This window comes from Xyrauchen texanus, chromosome 33, assembly GCF_025860055.1.
Source record: "Xyrauchen texanus isolate HMW12.3.18 chromosome 33, RBS_HiC_50CHRs, whole genome shotgun sequence".
Classification (NCBI taxonomy): Eukaryota; Metazoa; Chordata; class Actinopteri; order Cypriniformes; family Catostomidae; genus Xyrauchen; species Xyrauchen texanus.
This window is the reverse complement of record NC_068308.1, coordinates 3,568,396-3,588,696: the sequence shown is the minus strand read 5'-3', so window position 1 is coordinate 3,588,696 and position 20,301 is coordinate 3,568,396. Positions and strand designations below refer to the sequence as shown.

The window sequence follows — 20,301 nt, the reverse complement described above, 5'->3', positions numbered from 1 at the left end:
TATCAGCCAGCAGCTCCTGTTAGTCCTGTGACTGCTTCACCACAGCAGACTGTAGCTCCGCCCCCTGCCTCTTCTGGAGGCTCATTGGACAGCATGTTGGGTCTTCTCCAATCAGATCTGAGCAGGCAAGGAGTGCCCACCTCCTCTAAGGGGAACTGTTCTGCTTGTCAGAAACCAGTTGTAGGACAGGTAAAATATTTTAAGATGTTTACCTTGCGGTAATGATTAGTTACTAACAAAAAATATTATTAATTTTTTTTCATTTGCGGTTCTATAAACTGCAACAGTATAGTCAAAGTCCCTTTGAAGGCCAGTCAGTTCAATCGGCGGCCATCTTTGGAATGCTCCCAGGCAGCTAGTTTCTATGAAAATAAGTGGCATAAAAACACAGCTCTTATCTACTTGAATGGAGAAAGACCGAAATCTTCAAAATGGCCGTCAAGATTACGATCAAAGAATATATATAATATCAGTAGTGAAATCTGACATCAATGGTATCATAAATTGTGCTTCCTTAGCTCAGATCACGCTAAAAAACTAAAATTTTCAGGCATGTTCAGCTAATGGGCATGCACGTAATGTCTGTATCTAAAATGTTATTGCTCTTTTACCTGGAAGGAGGGACTTCCTTTACTACATCTGTCATAATGGGCATTCCAATTTTAAAACAAGTTGTCTGTCTCAGGCTATATAGTATCTGGTAGTTTCAGAAGTAAAAATCCCACAATGATTCATTGGTAGAGTATTAAACTCATCAATGATAATAGAGCGCAACAGTCTGGTTACATAAAAATCTCATTGACTTTTTCCATAGGCGAATACAATATTAACGATTATTTATAAACCTTTAAAGGCAGGCTTACCGTTACGTACGATGTTGTTAATCGATGGTTTATGCTTCTTTTGAAGCCATCAGTCAGTGTTAATTAACTGAATTTTTTAGAAAACGTGTTTAATAGTGGGATTACTGGTGAAGAACTACGCTACCCAGTAGCCAACAGAGAAAGATCCACCAATCACAGAATCGCGACCAACAAAGTGCGCCCATTCGCATGACGTAATGTGAATTCGGTCTTTCTACACTCTCAAACTACTTATGTATTTGTAAATATCGACTTTTTTGCAAAACAATTTTATCATACATTTCTTTATGTATAATCAACAACTTTAAATAAATAGTTTATATTTTTCCTTTTGATTACATCAGTCGCAATGCTTCATTGTAGTTCATTCCTTCATGACTTGCACCTTTGTCTTTTTGTCTGATTTATAAATACAATTTTAGCTTCAAATCCAGTTTGTAATGTTGTGATTCACCTTAGAGCTGGTTGGTTTGTTTCATGGCTTAGAACCCTTTTATGAAGTATTTTATAAATTCTCTATGGAACAAAGGATCCAGGACACTGTGTTGCATTGTATAGAAAGTATTTTCAGAATTATGAACGTCTTTAGCAATTGATCTGATTCTCATCTCTCTCAGGTCGTGACGGCTCTTGGGCGGGTTTGGCATCCAGAGCATTTTGTTTGCTCTGAGTGTGAGTGTGAGCTCGGCAATCGTAATTTCTTTGAGAAAGACGGTCGACCATACTGCGAACCAGATTATTTCACCCTGTACTCACCTCACTGCGCGCAATGCAACAAGCCCATACTCAACGTAAGTATACTTTCATGTGTAGTCTTCATTCACTGCAGCTGATTGAAAATGATTGTTTATGACATTTGATGACTGTGAAGAGAGGGGCCCACAGTGCTAATGACACATAAATTATGCATGTATTTATTTGATAATAAACATGAACTGGCATATTAGATTGCCTTTACAGCTCTGAATTAAAACAGCTGTTTAAAGATGCAATGCCACATTAAAGCCAAGCTAATATATGCCGGCCATGTTCATTTTAGCTTTATTGGTTTCTACCAAGTTTATAAAAATTGGTCATATCTCCCCAGCTATTCATGGCAGCACTAAAACATATTGTTCCTTATTAATTTTAAAGAGAAAGTTTTTTGCTAATACTTGCTTAATATGAGAAGTTTTCTTTCTTGCTTGTAACCCAAAACCATCATAGCTTTATTATGTGCTGTTAGAACTCCTGTCTGTGCTGTTTTCCTTTGCAGAAAATGGTCACTGCGCTGGATAAGAACTGGCATCCAGAATGCTTCAGCTGTGTGAAATGCAGTCGGACATTTGGAGATGAAGGTATGATGATGGGGGGATGATGTCAGAGCCATATCCTTTTATTTACTCAAAAGGTGCTAAGTGTTGTTGGGCGTATCGGCACACATGAGCTCTATTTTCTGGGTTAAATGTCCATGGAGGGGCACAAGAAGCGAGTTGTGAAGCGAGTTGTTTCCAGCTGTACAGGATGTAATACGGTGAAGAATAATTAATATTTTATAAACTGAACCCCCCAGCCCAAACCCCAAACCTAAACCTAACAATCAGTGGAGTAAAAATGTAATGTTAGAGGGGAAAATGCAACCTCAGAATCACGCTCGTCACTGATTAAGCAAATGCCTTTTAGCGTATTAATGATGGAGAACATTTAATACTTTAAGTCTCTTAAAGTATAAGTCGTACTGAGTTGATAAACTTATTTGTGTATCACTGTATCAAGTTCTGTTCTTTTTGTTGTGTTGTACAACTGGTAATGTTAATCCTGTTCAGATGCATTAATGTTAGAATGTTAAAGTTCGAAGATTTGTCGATGTATTGACACAAGGGGTCGCTCTTGGTAGCCCCAAAACACCTCAGATCTGTGAGAAAAGGCCAATGAAATTGGCGAGTGGAATTTGCATGCCACTCCCCTGGACATACGGGTATAAAAGGAGCTGGAATGCCCACTCTTATTCAGATTTTTTCTACGGAGCCGAGCGGTTGTGTATCAGCAAGCTGAATCCCACTGCTGTTCCAATTCACCTCTACAGAAGCGTTTTGCTATTGGATATACTGCTCATTGTAGCGGCTTTCTCTCCATCTGCACACCTAGTGCAGAGTACGCCCCTGGCTAGCGCCTTCAGGTGTGCCGGCTCAGTCCGAGGCTGATGCAGAGCTGACACCGCCATGCTTGCCCAGGCAGCTGCGAGTGCCAGGCTGGACTGGAACCCTCCACCTGCCCCTGAGTACTTGCGGCTTGACGACTGGTTCTTGGAGTTGGTGCGCTGCTCACGGCCACGCCCCCACGGTCTCTTTTTTCCCAGAGGTGCATGACAAGCTGACGAGGTCATGGGGGACACCTTTCACTGTCCGAACCTGATCCTTCAGCTTGTCCACTCTCATTACCCTCGATGGCGGGGCGGCCGAGGGTTATGCCAGGATACCCCAGGTGGATAAAGTGATCGCAGCACACCTGTGCCTGCTGAGCGCTGCTACCTGGCGGAGTCGCCCGGCACTCCCTATAGGACTATGTCATGTCTAGCGGCCAAAGTCTACAGTGTCGCCGGTCAGACCACCTCCACCCTGCATTCCATGGCCCTGCTACAGGTCTATCAGGCCAAGGCACTGAAAGAACTGCACAAGGGTAGTTCTGATCCCGACATGCTGCAGGAGCTGCGCTCGGCGAAGGTCACGGCGTGGGCACTCGGGCAGACGATGTCCATTCTCGTTGTCCAGGAGCGCCACCTGTGGCTGAACGTGGACAAGATGAGGGATGCGGATAAGGCACATTTCCTGAACGTGGCCATCTCCCAGGTCGGTCTTTTCGGCGACACCGTCAGCGATTTCGGCCAGCAATTCTCCGCGGAAACAACACATCTTGCCCCGGCACGGCACAAGAGTAGGTACCCTGTCTGTTCACCGAGGGAACATCATCCCCCTGCAACGACGCAAGCCCAAGCGGCTCCGCCCCAGTCCGAGCCGAGCCCTGGGCCACGGCGTAGAGCCCCCCCACAGGAGGTTGACACCCCCTGCCTCATGACCTGCAGCTAAGACCTCCAAGAGGGCTCCTAAGCGCCCCTGAGATGGGCAACCCGAGGAAGAAGACATCTGCTGGAACTCAGGAGCTGGTGAACAGACCACTCTGTCCCCCAGTGGGGGGCCGGGAGGAGAATCTTTTGTTCACCTTTTCGCCGTGTTGGGGGAGGCTACGTGCAGTCCGAGTGCATCTGTTCTTACGCACGCAGTAGCCTGCTTACACCTGCATCGGCAGTTCACGTAACACAGTTCAGCCGTCGTGGCGTTTTGTATAGTGACCCCTAATGTCACTACATCGACACAACGTCAATCAATCTATGTTTATTTATATAGCACATTTAAAAACAACCGAAGTTGACCAAAAAGTGCTGCACAATAAGTAAAAAGACAACAATCAAGACATGTGTAAAGCATTCAATGGAAAGGAGGAGGCGAGAACCGGCTTGGCGACATAAATAATAGTTTTAATGATAAACTAAAAAAGATACAAACACACACACATGACGGATATGTCCGTAAACAATCTCTCTCTCCCGCACTATATTCCGCAGTCGGCCTTTATCCCTCTCAGGGGCTTGATTAGCCTGATAAGGGACCGGGTGTGTATAATCACTACCCGGCCCCGCCCTCCGCCCTGCCACAACATGTAAAAACAATAAACAAAAAACTTACAAAGATAAAAAGAGAAATGGTCAATGAATGTTAAAAGCCAAGGAAAATAGATACGTTTTAAGTTTAGTTTTAAAAACCGAGATAGTAGAGGCTGTTATAATGTGTGCCGGAAGACTTTTCCATAGCTTAGGTCAAGCAACAGTAATTTATGCACAGGGGACATGATTAAATGCATAAACATTTCTTGAATTCATTATTTTATATATAATAACTTGCTCTAATTAACATGATAAATTGACAGCCCTATGTACTGTAATTAATTTATTGATTTCTCGTTTGATTTGTATTTATTAGTGCCATATTTTGACCCCAATCAATAGCAAGTTTTCAACAATTACACACTTTTATGCTCTCAGTACCTGACTTTAAACAATGTGCTTCTTCTTCAGGTTTTCATGATCGTGAGGGGCAGCAGTACTGTCAGCAGTGTTTCCTTTCTCTCTTTGCCTCTCGTTGTCAGGGCTGCTCTCAGCCCATCATGGAGAACTACATCTCAGCTCTGAGTGCTCTGTGGCATCCACAATGCTTTGTGTGCAGGGTGAGTGAGAGTGGATTCTGAGGTACAGTCAGTGTGATTGTGATGTGATTGTCAACACTCCCTCCATAGAGGTGTAATGCTGCATTCTAGGGGTGTTTAGCCATTATCTGTATCTGTTGCAATGGCAAAATGTTCTGTATCTGTATTCATGTAGAACCGAATGTGGGCAGGGCTTAAACAGGAAGTGCATCAAAACTAAATTAAAACCCAATTTTGAATGTGACTCTAGTCCATTTATAGTTTCCATATAACAAATATGCCTTATATAATTCATCATCTTCTTCTTATTATTATTCTTCTTCTTATTATTATTATATTTAATTAATTAATTCTTTTTTTCTTTCAAAATAAAGCTGATTATGTGTTGCAACCTTGGATTGCTCTCCCTTATCATCCATATTGTCAAACAAACAAACAACAAAATAGCTTAAAATATAATACAAAAAGATTATATTTGAATCAGAAATAAACAACAACAGTGAGACTTCTTAACGGCTCAACAGTAGGGTTGGGCGATATTGTTAAAAAAATTGGGCTATATCTCAATATTTTTCAGCCTATTCGATATATAGCTGGATAATTATGTATTGCTCTGATTTTTTTATTTTTATCAGACTCACCATCATTTTAACATTCTAGATAAGTAGATTCAAAAGGTTTAATGCATGAAGTAAAAAATCTTGTTAAATGTTTAAAGTAGGAATAATATTTAATCATTTAGATTTATATGCACAAATATACAAAAATACAGTCATAAAATGCATTATATTTTTATTAAATCATGTTTTCTTTGAATGCATAAGGTGTGCAAAAACTAACTTTACAAATTTTTTGAACCCAGTTGATTACTATTAAAATAATGAAATACTATTGTGGATTATTGAATCATTTTGAGGATTACATTTGTTTTAGCCTATGTAATAGTAATTTAGAGCTAGCAAACCGCTCTGAGCGTATCTAGGAGCCCTGCATGTAAACACGAATGAAACTCTGAAGTGCACACACACCATCTACACTATTCATTTCATTTAGTTTGAGCTTTTTGTGGTTCAATAATCAAAAATGTAGTTTTATTGTGCAGCTCTGAAGAATCTGGAAATTAATGTAAGTATGAGCTCTTAAGGAACTTAAGTGGCCAAAATAAAGTGCATTAAAATCCTTGTGATATTAACAATATTGCCAACTGACATAACTCACAAAAATAAAAAACGAGACAATAGCCTTCATTTACCTCTGGGCCCACCATGACCTTCACTTAGCACACCTGACATCTTAAAGCTGGAGCCTGGCCTGTTATTCGGGAGAATTCGTTACTCTTTTTGAAGTTGTTAATCGTGCCTTTTCAAAGAAGATATTCGGCTTCTGGCACATCCCTACTGCATTCCAGCAGAATTTCCCACTTCAGATTAGGAAAAGTGCAACAGATTACCACTTAAAGCTCGACTTCAGTGTGGAAACTCGCATTGAAATCTAGAACTTATGACAAGGAGGTGATGTCACTCAAACATGTTGGCATGGGAAGAAGATGAAAATAATTTATGATAAGCATTCACTGTTTAGCAAATCAATCAAATGGATCAATAGATATGATTTACATTCAAGTTGCGAATTTAATATCTGTGAAAAATCTAAATATATCACAAAAACAATTTTCACAAGTTTCCATTCCATGTGTAATGAACTACTAGCGGTTTAGAGCATGCTGATGAACTTCATGTTTGCTTGCGTTACATGACATAAATTCTCTGGAAATATATTAGGAAAATGTGTTTCCATCATAGTAGATGTGCACATCTTCTTACTGAATAAAAAACATTCTTTATTACGTTTTTATGGTCATTCTGGAAACGTTATTTCGCATCTTGGTGTTTCCATCCGCATTTTTTATATATAATATCCCCACATTTTTCATAAAATGACATTTTGACATTTTGACATTTCATGTCAAAGTTCCTACATTTTGTAAGGGACGATGCCGAAGCGGGTTTCACCCTGAAGGGGTTTATTTTGTGATAACAACGGGCTAGCTAGTTTATTGTAAATTGTATCAATTGAAATAATTCGCAATTACAGTATCAAGGGAAAGAATCGTCAATTATGATTTTTCAGAATCGTGCTGCCTGACAGTAGAAGTTATGTTTGAAGTGTTTTTGAGGAAGCATTATTATGTCAGTCAAACCATTTCTTAATTAAAAAGAAATATTTACAGTATGACTCTCAATGATAGCAACTAAACCTAACTTCTGTTCTTCATATGTTTCATTGCAGGAATGCTATTGTCCATTCGTAAATGGCAGTTTCTTTGAGTATGAGGGGCAGCCCTTGTGTGAAGCCCACTACCACCAGTCCAGAGGCAGCGTATGCCAGGCTTGCCAGCAGCCCATCCTGGGGCGCTGCGTCACTGCCATGGGCGCCAAGTTTCACCCGCACCATCTGGTGTGCCACTTTTGCCTGAAACCCCTCAGCAAGGGATGCTTCAAAGAGCAGGAGAGCAAACCATACTGCCACCCCTGTTTCATCAAACTCTTCGGCTGAGAACAATGACATGAGATGATGAGAATGATGATGAAGATTGCTCAATGGTCATATAGCTTTATTAAAACGTTTGTAAGAGGAAGCAAGCGCAAAGATCAGCTGTTCTACCAAATGTTATTTCATTGCATACATCTTTAATGGAGAATGAATATAGAAAGATAAGGGAATGTCAACAAATCCTAAAGAAATCCATTTGGAATCATAATGTGCAACTAATTTTGAAGGATCTTAATGGGAAATTTCATATAGGATTCCAACATAACACAAAACAAGCTAGATCTTTTAAAGCAGTGGGTCTCAACTGGTTTTGCTTCAGGACCCTGATTTTACATTGGACATCAAGTGGCGACCCAACACAGTAAAATTGAAATTGTTCAACGTACAAAAGTCGATAAACAATGAAAATTATTCATATTAGTATAAAATGCATAGACCCAGTATCATTGAAATTGTAATGCCCTCGACAGCCAATAATTCACGGCACAAAACCATGTTCATCCCTATTGCGAGTGAACCCGTATTTAATGCATTTTTCGTCGTCCTTATGTATTTGAGGATGAGTGTATATCACAAAACCTGTTCATGTTGGCCAGTTTGTTGACCTACTACCAAGTGACATATTTGCATATTGCACCAGTATACCACAGTTTGATCGGACACACAGCCTTTACAGACTGATCTCCTCAAAATAATGTGGCTGTGGCGATATTTTTGTAAAATTACATTACATGATATCACGGCAGATCCAATGTGAAATGGCCTCTGTGTGGTGCTAAAAGCGAATGAAATGTTCCCCCAAAAAGATGATGAGGTTTGTAAGAATAATGCTCTTTCTAGTTTTAAATCAACAAAACCGACCTCCCTTCCCTACACCGTAAACCGAACCAACAGAGTCAGAAAAAGCAAATGTGAGATGAAAAACGCAATTGCTGAAGCATTCACATCATTTTGTAGTGCTTTTATGACACTTTCGGCTCAACTCATCGACTCGTGTGCTCTTCTGGACTCGTCCTGGTCTTTTGCATTTGTATATCAGTTGAGATATCATGCAATTTGATTACACACAAACAAGGATGTAAATGATTATGTAATGCATTAACATGTATCGTCTTAAAAGTAATTTGCTATAGTGGAGTTCATACAGTAAGATAGCATTGTGTGAGAAACAGGGATGAGTCTGTTCAATCAAACCGATCAAACTGTGGTATACTGGTGCAATATGCAAATATGTCACTTGGTAGTAGGTCAACAAACTGGCCAACATGAACAGGTTTTGTGATATACACTCATCCTCAAAAACATGGTCATTTTAGTTTATGAAATGATAATCTGCCATTTGACCCGTGATTTGTGTGAATGGCAATAGTGTGAAAGCGATATGTACAATGAGCCACGTAAAGATAATTTGGCAAAAATGTAGGTATAGTAACGTTATACCCAGGTTGAACCTTTAATGTCAAGGGCTGAAGATGCAGTATGGGAAACGTGTTCTCCTCCCTCTAAAATGTTGTTAACCTTAATATTTTTCTATCCTATGTATGCACGATCATGTGATTAATGACATTTTATTGTTTGCACTTAGCATTGTTTTTCCCCCCTGATGCTCAAGACTCTTATCAGAACAGACATGCGACCGTTTTTGGGTCACAAGCCACCAGTTAAGAACAACTGTCCTTATGAATAAAAACTGTTCTAATAGGATTAGATCATTAGATCAAAACTAGATCATTTTGATCAACATAGTTACGACTGACACTGTTATAATTACAGGAGAATAAAATGCTCCTGTAGGACATCAAAATCAATTGAAAGAGTCTTTCAGGATTTTAAAACTTCTAAAGCTCCCAGCTTCTAAAGATTCCTTTAACTGTCCAGTAGCAAGACATACACTGATGAGCCAAAACATTATGACCTAATATGCTAATATGCTGTTGGAGCTCTGCATGCTGCCAAACAGTGTCGACCCACCAAGGCATCGACTCTGCAAGACCCCTGAAGGTGTCCTGTGGTATCTGGCACCAAGACATTAGCAGCAGATCCTTCAAGTCCTGTAAGTTGTGAGGTGGAGCTGCCGTGGATCTGACTTGTTGGTCCAGCACATCCCACAGATGCCCAGTCGGATTGAGATCTGGGGAGTTTGGAGGCCAGTGCAACACCTTGAACTCTTCATCATGTTCCTCAAACCATTCCCGAACAATGTGTGAAATGTGGGAGGGTGCTTTATCCTGCAGAAAGAGGCCACTGCCATCAGGGTATATCATTGCCGTGAAGGGGTGTACCTGGTCTGCAACGATGTTTAGGTAGGTTGCACTTGTCAAATTGATGTCCACATGAATGGCTGGGCTCAGGTATTCCCAGCAGAACATTGCCCAGAGCATCACACTCCCTCCATTGGCTTGTCGTTTTCCCACAGTGCATCCTGGTGCCATCGCTTCCCCTGGTAAACGCACACACGTATATGGCCTTCCACGTGATGTGGACCAGGCAACCTTCTTCCACTGTCCAGTGTGCCATTGTAGGCGCTTTTGACGGTGGACAGGGGTCATCATGGGCACTGCGGCTACGCAGCCCCATATGCAGCAGTGTACGATTTACTGTGTGTTGTGACACATTCCTCCCGTAACCATCATAAATATTTTCTGTGACTTGTGCCACAGTAGACCTTCTGTCGGTTTGAACCAAACGGGATAGCCTTCGTTGCCCTCGCACATTGATGAGCCTTGGGTGCCCACCACCCTGTCGCCAGTTTGTGGCTTGTACTTCCTCGGACCACGATCGGTAAGTACTCACCACTGCTGACTGGGAGCACCCCAAAAGCCCTGCCATTTCAGAGATGCTCTGATCCAGTCATCTGGCCATAACAATTTGGCCCTTGTCAAAGTCACTCAGGTCTTTACTCCTGCACATTTCTCCTGCATTCAACACACTGACAACTAGAACTGATAGTTTGCTTACCATCTAATCTACCCATACCTCGACATGTGGCCTTGTTAGAAGATGATCAACGTTATTCACTTCACCTGTGAGTGGTTATGATGTTTTGGCTCATCGGTGTACACTGCTATCCAATACTTTGCAATAGCTGCATTAGTGATGAAGATTACACAATTTCCAGTAGGGTTTTAGGAATGAAATCCAAATCAAAACATCCCGTATTCATTTTAGTTTATCCAGTATGATCTTATTTTATTTTTTATTAGGATCCTTTAGGATTGATACCAAAGCCCCGCCCACAGTGATATCTCATTGTTTCAAAATTCAGCTCATTAAATATGTTCGCATTGGCTGTGATCGTGTGGTATCATGCAGCATTTTGCTTTCAGTGTAAATAGACAAATTACTTTTTGCTGGAAACTTGTCAGGTTGTGCCAGTGATAAAGGGGCATTTACATTGAGAGTAATTAAATCATTGGATGTCACTGAGTCTCTATACTTTTGGTTGCTAACTAGGCATTCTTACTCAGCTACATCACCAACGGTCTCTATAGCTCACATCGCTAGAAATCAAAACTCTCATTGAAAATGAATGACTTCTGGTCACTGTCAGTGTGAATGCCCCTACATGCTCACCCAAAACCAAACCATTTAGACAATCTATTTTATATCTCTTTGTCTTTTTTTATAGACTGAAACATTTCATTAAACACGTTTGCTTATACTCCAGCTTTTCACTGCTACAGCATCTTTTTATACTGTATATTCATTTTCATTTCAATTTAAATACTTTTGTTGTTTGTAAAGCCAAAGATATGTTATAGATCAGTGCTTGTGCTGTATCATTTATTATCATTATATCTCTTAGTATATTATGAATGTACCAATGAAAATAATAAATTTCTTTATTTACAAATTATGCAGCAGACCTTCCTTGTTAAAATATTTACCATCCTATTGCATTTGGGTCATTTTTGACCCGGGAGAGATTATATTATATATCATATTTTTTAAATGCCATCTAATTTTTAGGACGGGAACCGCACTTGTGACTTTGTCAAAAATACACATAATATATATTTTTCAGCTTAAGCAAACACACATCAACATTTGGCAGTTCATGCATATAAATAGAAAATATTTACCGGTAGCTTAAAAACATAGTAAAGAAGTATTAATGTTGTATATTTGAGTTGTGCAGCTGTTTTGAAGTTTCTTTGAAAAATAATATGTTGATTTCATAACTTTTGACCACCAAGTTGTGTTGAGCAGTCATGAGTAACATGAAATTCATTCATATATTTTGAAATGTCAAAGAATTTCTATAAATGTATTATTAAAAAAAGAAAAAAAGACATTAATTAATAACTTTTATATTTGTCAGTTAACATGCCAAAAATGTCAATCTTTTTATATGTGTGTACTTTTTAATGACTTACTATATAGTTTTAGGTGAAAACCATCAGGTTATTAATGATTTATAAGCTTGAATTCCACCGGCTCAAATTGTTTGCAGATTCTGAACACAATAGGAGGGTTCAAATATATATTGTGGCACATAGTCATTAAATTATGCGAGTAGGCAACTAAATGTCTAACATCAAAATACTGATTGGTTGATGGCACCACAAGTTCACTGTACCATATTATATTAGATTAAAATATTCCATATAAAAAGTACATTTCTTACTTTTAAGAGACTTCAAATATCAGGAACTGGTATGTAATATGCTATTATATAATGAAACATTTACAATTGACATGCTTTGCTCTCTCACACACACACAAGGTTCATTATGGATTTATGAGTCACTTACAAATGCATTCTAAATCATTGATTTTACAACTTTAATAAAAAGGAAAATTTTCTTGCAATAATTGCAAATAGTGAGCACTGTAACTTGCATGTTATAAATGCTTACTAAATACACTTATTTATACTTTATTTAAAAAAAAATAAATGCCCAATGTTACGTCCTTGTACCATGTTCATTCATGATTTATGTCATAATGCAGCAAAAAAATGTAATATAATTAAAAGTAATTACGATTATAATAGTGAGATTAAAAGGAGGCATTATGTCAATGCGTTTACATTTATTACTGTAATGTCTTGACTCACTCATGTTTCACTTTCCTCGTCACGTTAATGTCAAAAGAATGGTTGCACTCCGAGTGGTGTCCCAATTTACCTACTGCCGGCCGAGCAAATGCCATTGAGATTAATGTGAAAACAAACAGATATTTCCAGTATTATAGAAATACAACTTACTTATTACCATTGACAAGTACAGACACAAGGAGTACGAAAGATTTTTATTTGACTTTTGAGTTACAGGTGGTTTGGGACAAAGACATGAATCAAAAGCAAAGAAGAAATCTGAACGAAATGAGGACCTCGGAATGGAGGAGAAACAAGCCAAGAAAAGTAAAAAAATAAAAAGACATCTTTTTCTCATCCTCCACTGTGTCTCCTCCCTATTCCCAACATCTTTCCTCCTTCCTTAAAATTTCTCTGCAAGAAAATGTGTGGGAGGTATGGAGAGAGAAAGTGATGCTCTATTATAGAGGTGTAACTTCTCTTTTAATATCTCCCATACTTATATACAGAACTGACCGACTGTGATTTGATTATTTTAGATTAATGTACTCCATGCGACAGTCCTCCAGTTTAACATTTAAGTCTTTCTTTGAGAAGAAATGCAGATGGACAATGGGAAGACAGAGAATGCAGGTGTGCCGTGGAGCGACAATAATGGCAGAAGGTGACGTGGTAATGAGAAAGAGAGAGATGGATGACGGTTGAGAGAGTCATTTTAATCCTCCTCTTTCTCCTCTCCGTGTGTGATGACGTAGCAGATGTTCTTGTAGTCTATGTTGCCAGCCACATCTGGAGGGAATGCAGCCCAGAGGTTGGTCATCTAGAGGAACAAAAAAAATTATCAGAGGATCAAAAACTCTTTGGTCCATAAAATAACAAAATTAAAATAATTCAACAAAAAACGAACCTCCTCGGGTGTAAACCTGTCGCACTGGGTGCTCAGGAGCTCCTGAAGGCTAGAAAATATTTAAAATAAATAATTAAATAAAAATGGCCCATTACCAAAAGTTTCATAGAAATGTATTAAAGGGGTCATGTCATGAGAAATATTTACAGTTACATTTATGCATTTGGCAGACGCTTTTATCCAAAGCGACTTACAGTGCACTTATTTCAGGGACAATCCCCCCGGAACAACCTGGAGTTAAGTGCCTTGCTCAAGGACACAATGGTGGTGGCTGTGGGGCTCGAACCAGTGTCCTTCTGATTACCAGATTACCAGTTATGTGCTTAGACCACTACACCACCACCACTCCATCATATCAATGAAATACAATTTTCATTGATATTTTGACATATAAGAGTTATTTCTGCTATAAAAGCATACTGTAAAAACTTAATCTCCTATGCAATAAAAGCATTTGTTGAAACCAAGCTGCAAAAATGCCTCGTTCTCTACTTCCTCGACTACGCTTTGTCATTTGGGGAAAATTAATTCAAGACCGCCTCTTGCATGTTTCTTTGCCTCATACTGTAAATATGGATTGCTTGTGAACAGTCATTAAATAATTCAAGCTTTTTTTGACATGACGCAACGCAATAGCTTCAGGCTGTCTACACCGGGCGCGTCGACACAAAATTTCTTGATCGTTTATTTGTGTTAATGGCTGTAGTTACACCAGCGTGTGCAGTGCAGGATGGAACGGGACATCTGTTTACTGTCTGCACAAAGTGACGCGTCGCAGTGGACATGGTAGATAGCATCACTGATTATAATGTGTTCTATTACTTTTAAAGCTAAATGACTATCACGTCTGGTGTAGACAGGGTGTGAGTGTTAACAGTTGTTCTTGAGTGAACAGTTTAATATATTCAGAGGCAACATGTTGAATGTGCGTTATGTGTAAACCCTGAAATGTAGTTGTATAATGTTGTGAAGTTGTTCATTCTCATCAGTCTGATGTTAGCCAATCAGAACAGTGGGCGTTTACATTGAAATTTTAAGGAGGCGCTTATGCCAAAATGCATTTCAGACAGAGGGCCAGAGACAGGGTGGAAAATGATCATAAATTACTAAATTATGAATGTTTTCATGCAAACAAACATTACAAACATTATCAGTGGACCTCAGGGAAGATAATAAAATGATAGAAAATAGCATTTAATGACCGCTTTAAAGTTCTGTCAGGAAGTGGCATTCTGTGAGGGAATTTTATGAGGAGGCCGATATGTAAATCAACATTGATCAAACCAATAAAAGATAAGTTAGATGGGTAACAATTTACATAAATGTTCCTTTTGTTAAAGGGTTAATTAATGGTTAATTAATGGCATTAATGGCTAATAAAGCATATATATATATATATATATATATATATATATATATATATATATATATATATATATAATCCCTGATATGCTTTTATAACAACACAAATAATAAAGGCAACTTTCATGAAATACTTGCCAAAGAGTGAGCATTTTAACTTACATGTTATAAATGCTTAATAAATAAATGTATTAATATTAATCTAAAACATAAAATGCCCTAATTCCTGGTTTATTTCACAATGCAGCAAAATATTATATACTATTATAGTTAGAATAAAAGGAGAGATTATGCCATTTTGCTACAGTTCGCTTTGTGTTTATATATTAATAACTGTAATGTCTTGACTCACTTGTGTTGTCACTTTCCTCGTCACATTGATGTCAAAAGAATGGTTTTACCTAGTCCTAGTTACCAAAACACTTTCAGGGCTTCATGCTCATTCACATCACATAGAATTTAATAAATCCTGATGACCATTAAACCATACTGAACGTTGTGTACATAATGTAGGTTTCTAATGTTGACAGCTCCTTAATAAATGCTTTATCTGTGTCCACTTTAAGATAGATTTTCATAGGTTACTACTATTGAATAAGTGTTATTAAGCATTTATAATATGTGTGGTATAAAGGCTCTCTTTTTGGCAGGTATTGCATGAAAGTGTTGTTATAACTGCATATCATTGATTAATAAACCCCTTTTAATGTTACTTTTAGATGCAATAGGTTTTATAATCATGTCACCAAAACATTCCCCTGAGACAAGGGATGTCTCAGCATTTATAGTGAGCATTTAATTATAGTTTCTGTAATAACAGAGTGCAATCCTACAAAACTAGATTACTCCTATTATAATTAACAACCGATACTTTCTCAACAGTTTTGCATTACTAATCCAGTACATTCTTTAAAGCTCATTCCTCAACGAACACAAAGCATTTCATATTGACTAATTACCTATAATGGTCCCTTACATTGCTTAAGGGAAGTACCTTGATAAAGATGTTGTTGCAACGCAAACCTGTACATAAGGGAATACTTTAGCACCAAATGGGAAATACTTAGTGATGGCATTAGCTGGACCCTGAGGTGTTTTCATACAACTCATTAATCATTCAGAATAACCTTACAATGATTACTTTTGGGTTTTCTTAACTTAAGGGGTCTGTTGCAACTGGACACAAGACACTTACAATTCCTTTTTGATGGCGCCGGTAGCCTCAGGATCCAGGACTTTGAACGCACTTACGATAACGTCCTCAGGATCAGCACCTGAAAGAGTGTGAGGAGATCTTTCAATGTTCATATTGAAAATGTTTGATATGATGTTAATGCTACATATAATCAGAAATATGTGTGATTGCAAGATTAAATGAAGTTCAACTCACCCTTCAGCTTCTCTCCAAACATGGTGAGGAAGACGGTGAAGTTGATGGGGCCGCTGGCCTCTTTGATCATGGCTTCCAGCTCCTCATTCTTCACGTTCAGCTGACCCATGGTGGCCAGCACGTCTCTCAGATCGTCCTTGCTGATGATACCATCCCTGTTCTGGTCAATGATTGTGAAAGCCTGTTGGTTTCAGAAAGAGAAAGAATGTTAATGCCAATTCATGTTGCTTCATGAGCAGAGAAGACATCAGTCGTCCTTATTTGAATGGGGTACAGAATGTAGTCATGAACATCAACGTAATATTGACGAATGGGTAACTAGACACATAATTCATCATCCGCTAAATGTTTCTCAGCTGTAAGTGTGACTTACTGTATTTTAAGTGACTGTTAATCGTAACGGAAGTCCCAAAAGATACACAAGACATCTCTGCGCAAATAAAGACAAGCTAATATTTCACAGTTTTGTTTCTGGCATCACGTCAAGTTCTTTTGCAGAACACCCAAGTATCTGGAGACGACATCTGAGAGCCAGAAGTGTCTTGGCAGCTGCTGGCCACTTGTGTTTCTAAGGTGTTAAATGGTCACAGAATGTCCGACAAGAATTTGGGGATATTTAAAGAGGGGTTTGGTTACGTTTGCAACCCCCAACTAACCCTTCTGACCCCCTTCATACCACTACCCTATGTTTGACTTATAACAGCTGTGTAAATGACAATATGTTGCATGATCATTTCTGTAGGATAATTCCAGAATTATCGGTAACACTTTACAATTAGGTTGTATTTGTTAATGTTTGTTAATTACAGAAGTTAACATAAACTAAAAATAACAATACATTTACAGCACTTAATAATCTTGGTTGATGTTAATTTCATCATAAACTAATACGTTTTTTAAATTGTATTTATTAACATTACTTTATGCATTATGAACTAAAAGTGAACAAATACAACAGTGTTGTACAGAGTTACTGAATTATCAATAAAAGATGTTGAAAGTGTTTGGCATCTTTCAAGAAAATCGTCAGTCAATTTAATTCTCAGTTCCTTTTATTTTTCCAAAAATAGTTTTCTCATTTCTTGATAATTCTCAAGTTAATTTGAAAAGGGTCATAACTGTAGACTACCTGCTATCACTGGTTTAATATAACTTTGTTGAGTATTCCAGTTGCGTTCTCTGAAAACATACTGAAACCTGAGTTTTTTTACGTTTTTAATGCTCATTCTAATTTTTATGAAGAATAGTAAAATCTACCCTTTTTTAGACAAATTGCTCCAACGATTGTTAAATGACACTAGTATAACTAATAAACATTTTATTCTTGACCATCACAAAATTCTCTAACATGTCTTAAACTTTAATGACTATTCATTTAATTGATATTAAAGGGTAACTGAAATCCATCCCCCGGTATTTAATGACCGTCATTTGGCATTTCAAAATGTATATTGAGGCAAATTTGAATTGCAAAGTAAATAAAGTGCACAGCCAGCACAGACAAAGTTGGCCATTCCTTAAAGGAATATTCAATATAAGTTAAGCTCAATCCACAGTATTTGTGGCATAATGTTGATTACTACAAACAACTTGTCAACTTGTCCCTCCATTTCTTTAAAAAAGGAAAAATCTGTGTAACAGTGAGGCACTTACAATGGAAGTGAATGGGGTCAATCCATAAACTTTAAAATACTCGCTGTTTCAAAAGTATAGATCAAACAAAATATGTATTAATGATTTTCTGTGTAAAGTTATATCCAATTCCACAAATGCGTTGCGATTATGACGTAACGTTATAAACCCTGTAATCCCCGTAATTTAGTAGCAACTTCACAGCTCAAATAATCCATGAGTTTTAACAGAAGAATTACTGTAAATGCCTTTAAACCCTCCAAAAATTGGCCCCATTCAGTTCCATTTTAACTGCCTCACTACATGTAACACAGATTTTTGCTTCTTTTAAAAAAAAGTGTCTGCTAAACGAATAAATGTAAATGTACTGAATTTACATTACCAAAAGCAAAAAGTGACATTTTCCTAAATGTTCCAGAAATGTAATCAAATGTGTTTAAAGTGATGTAGAATGTGAAAGCAGCAAACCTCTTTGTACTCTTGGATTTGGCTCTGCTCAAACATGGAGAACACGTTGGAGCTGCCGCCCTCCGCCTGCTGCCTCCTCTTGGCTTTCTTGGGTGCCTAGAGACAAACACATAAACATGGAATAAACACACTCCAATAACAACAGTCAAAAATGAGGCGAATTACTGTATGGAGGCGTTTACTGAGCTTAATAAATTACCTTAAAAATAATAATAATAAAACACAGAATTTAATATTGTGCTACTCAGAATTCCACAGTTATATAAACATCATCAAATACAATTTCAACCAGTTTTTCCAAAGAAAATCCATTTATACGTTTGCAAATTACAGGTAACCAAAGAAGGAAATAAAACATTTGGTGTTTTATGGATTTGTGGTTTGTTGGTTAGATGTTGGGAAACTGATACTCTCTAGATGCTCTCAAGGAAACATGTCTAGTACACCTCAACTTCCTTCCCTTGTCAAATTTCTATCTATGAACATAGTGGCATGTTAGTAAGCATAGTAGCAATCTATGTATCTGACATCATCTATCCATCTATCCATCTGTCCATCCACTGATAACCGTTGTATCTATCTATCTATCTATCTATCTATCTATCTATCTATCTATCTATCTATCTATCATCTTAGAAGAGTGGAGTTTATATTTTTGGAGTGAAGTCTCCAAAGAAACACTTACCATCTCTCAAGGTGTATTGGGGTTGGTCAAAGGAGGAGAACTGTACACAACGCAGAGGTGACTGACATGTTTGTATGTTTGGTCTTATATACAGGGCTGTGTGTGCTAACTTTAGCCCGAACCTTAGGTTTGGTAGGCAAAGAGAGTGCTGGTCAGAAGACTTGCTTGGGGTGTCACCTTTCACTCCTGAGGCAAAATAGGATTTGGACAACTTGGAATGAGGTGAATTCTGTCCAGTCATTTTGGCCATAGTTTGGTTTACCATGTGGACAAATATGGCAAAGCCAAGAACAGTGTTGCGGGCTTGAAGGTAGCACTCTGTTTCTTCTCATCTCAAAGTTACATTCAACTATTTTGTGTGTTTATCATTTGTACCTTTATGCAAATGTTTGTAGTTATGTAGATACTGTATGTTCTCCAGAAGATAACATTTCAAAACATCCAATGGCATCGTTGGGCAACGTGACACACTGTGTAGATATAAACAATATCACTGGATCAATCAAAGTTAATATTCAAAACCTATTTCTATAGTACACATTCAATGAACTTAATAAAATTAAGTAAAACTTTGCCATGGAATTAAGTTACATTTATTTGAATTAAGTCTTGTTGCACAAACTTAAAATTCATTTTGTCACAGCTACTGGATAAAAACGTGTCAAAGTCATCATTGTAATTACACTGAGGTGACTTCATTTATACCACATTTTTATTTAAAAAATGTTCTCAAACTTGTGTTGTAAGAGTATTAAGCTGGAAGCCTGTAGTCTCAGCAATAGATGACAATTTCTTGCCGATGAGTTTTAATTCAAGCTTTCCAGTCAGGCATGTGAGGTCCTTCATTTCAACACACACACCACAATGACTGTGACAATCAACAATCATATATTTGGAAATAGATGCACTCACATGACACAAAACCAAGAGGGACAACAACACCAGTGCAAATACTGCAAAAAATAGCAAATATTAAGAAATTAATTTGCCATTTTTTACGGTATCACATTTACATCTGGTTATGGCCAATGAAAATGATTTAAGTTTTCTCAATGTAAATGGATTAAGTGAACTTCCATTTTACAAATTTAAATTGATTGCACACAATGAAATTAAGTTGTCACAAAATGTTTTTGTATACATTAATTCAACAAGGAGCAAAAA

The 20,301-nt window shown here is 37.9% G+C and overlaps 2 protein-coding genes across 3 annotated transcripts in view; one reads left to right on the top strand and one right to left on the bottom strand.

The window, feature by feature from the left end:
- The window catches only part of LOC127626497 (transforming growth factor beta-1-induced transcript 1 protein-like), a 36,162-nt gene extending 27,461 nt beyond the window's left edge, over positions 1-8,701 (top strand). For both annotated transcript variants that reach the window (XM_052102306.1, XM_052102307.1), the window contains 5 exons: positions 7-189; positions 1,481-1,654; positions 2,119-2,200; positions 4,975-5,123; positions 7,392-8,701. In XM_052102306.1, coding sequence (XP_051958266.1) covers positions 7-189; positions 1,481-1,654; positions 2,119-2,200; positions 4,975-5,123; positions 7,392-7,658 — 855 coding nt within the window. In that variant the 3' untranslated portion in view covers positions 7,659-8,701. The remainder of the gene's footprint in view (positions 1-6; positions 190-1,480; positions 1,655-2,118; positions 2,201-4,974; positions 5,124-7,391) is intronic.
- Positions 8,702-12,941: 4,240 nt separating this feature from the next.
- On the bottom strand, positions 12,942-19,192 carry LOC127626501 (myosin regulatory light chain 2, skeletal muscle-like). The gene is made up of 6 exons (XM_052102312.1): positions 19,138-19,192; positions 18,453-18,548; positions 16,353-16,533; positions 16,158-16,236; positions 13,601-13,649; positions 12,942-13,513 (listed from the first exon to the last, which is right to left on the bottom strand). The coding sequence occupies exons 1-6, from the start codon at positions 19,138-19,140 to the stop codon at positions 13,409-13,411; spliced, it is 513 nt and encodes a 170-aa protein (XP_051958272.1). The 5' UTR covers positions 19,141-19,192; the 3' UTR covers positions 12,942-13,408.
- Between the last annotated feature and the right edge of the window lie 1,109 nt (positions 19,193-20,301).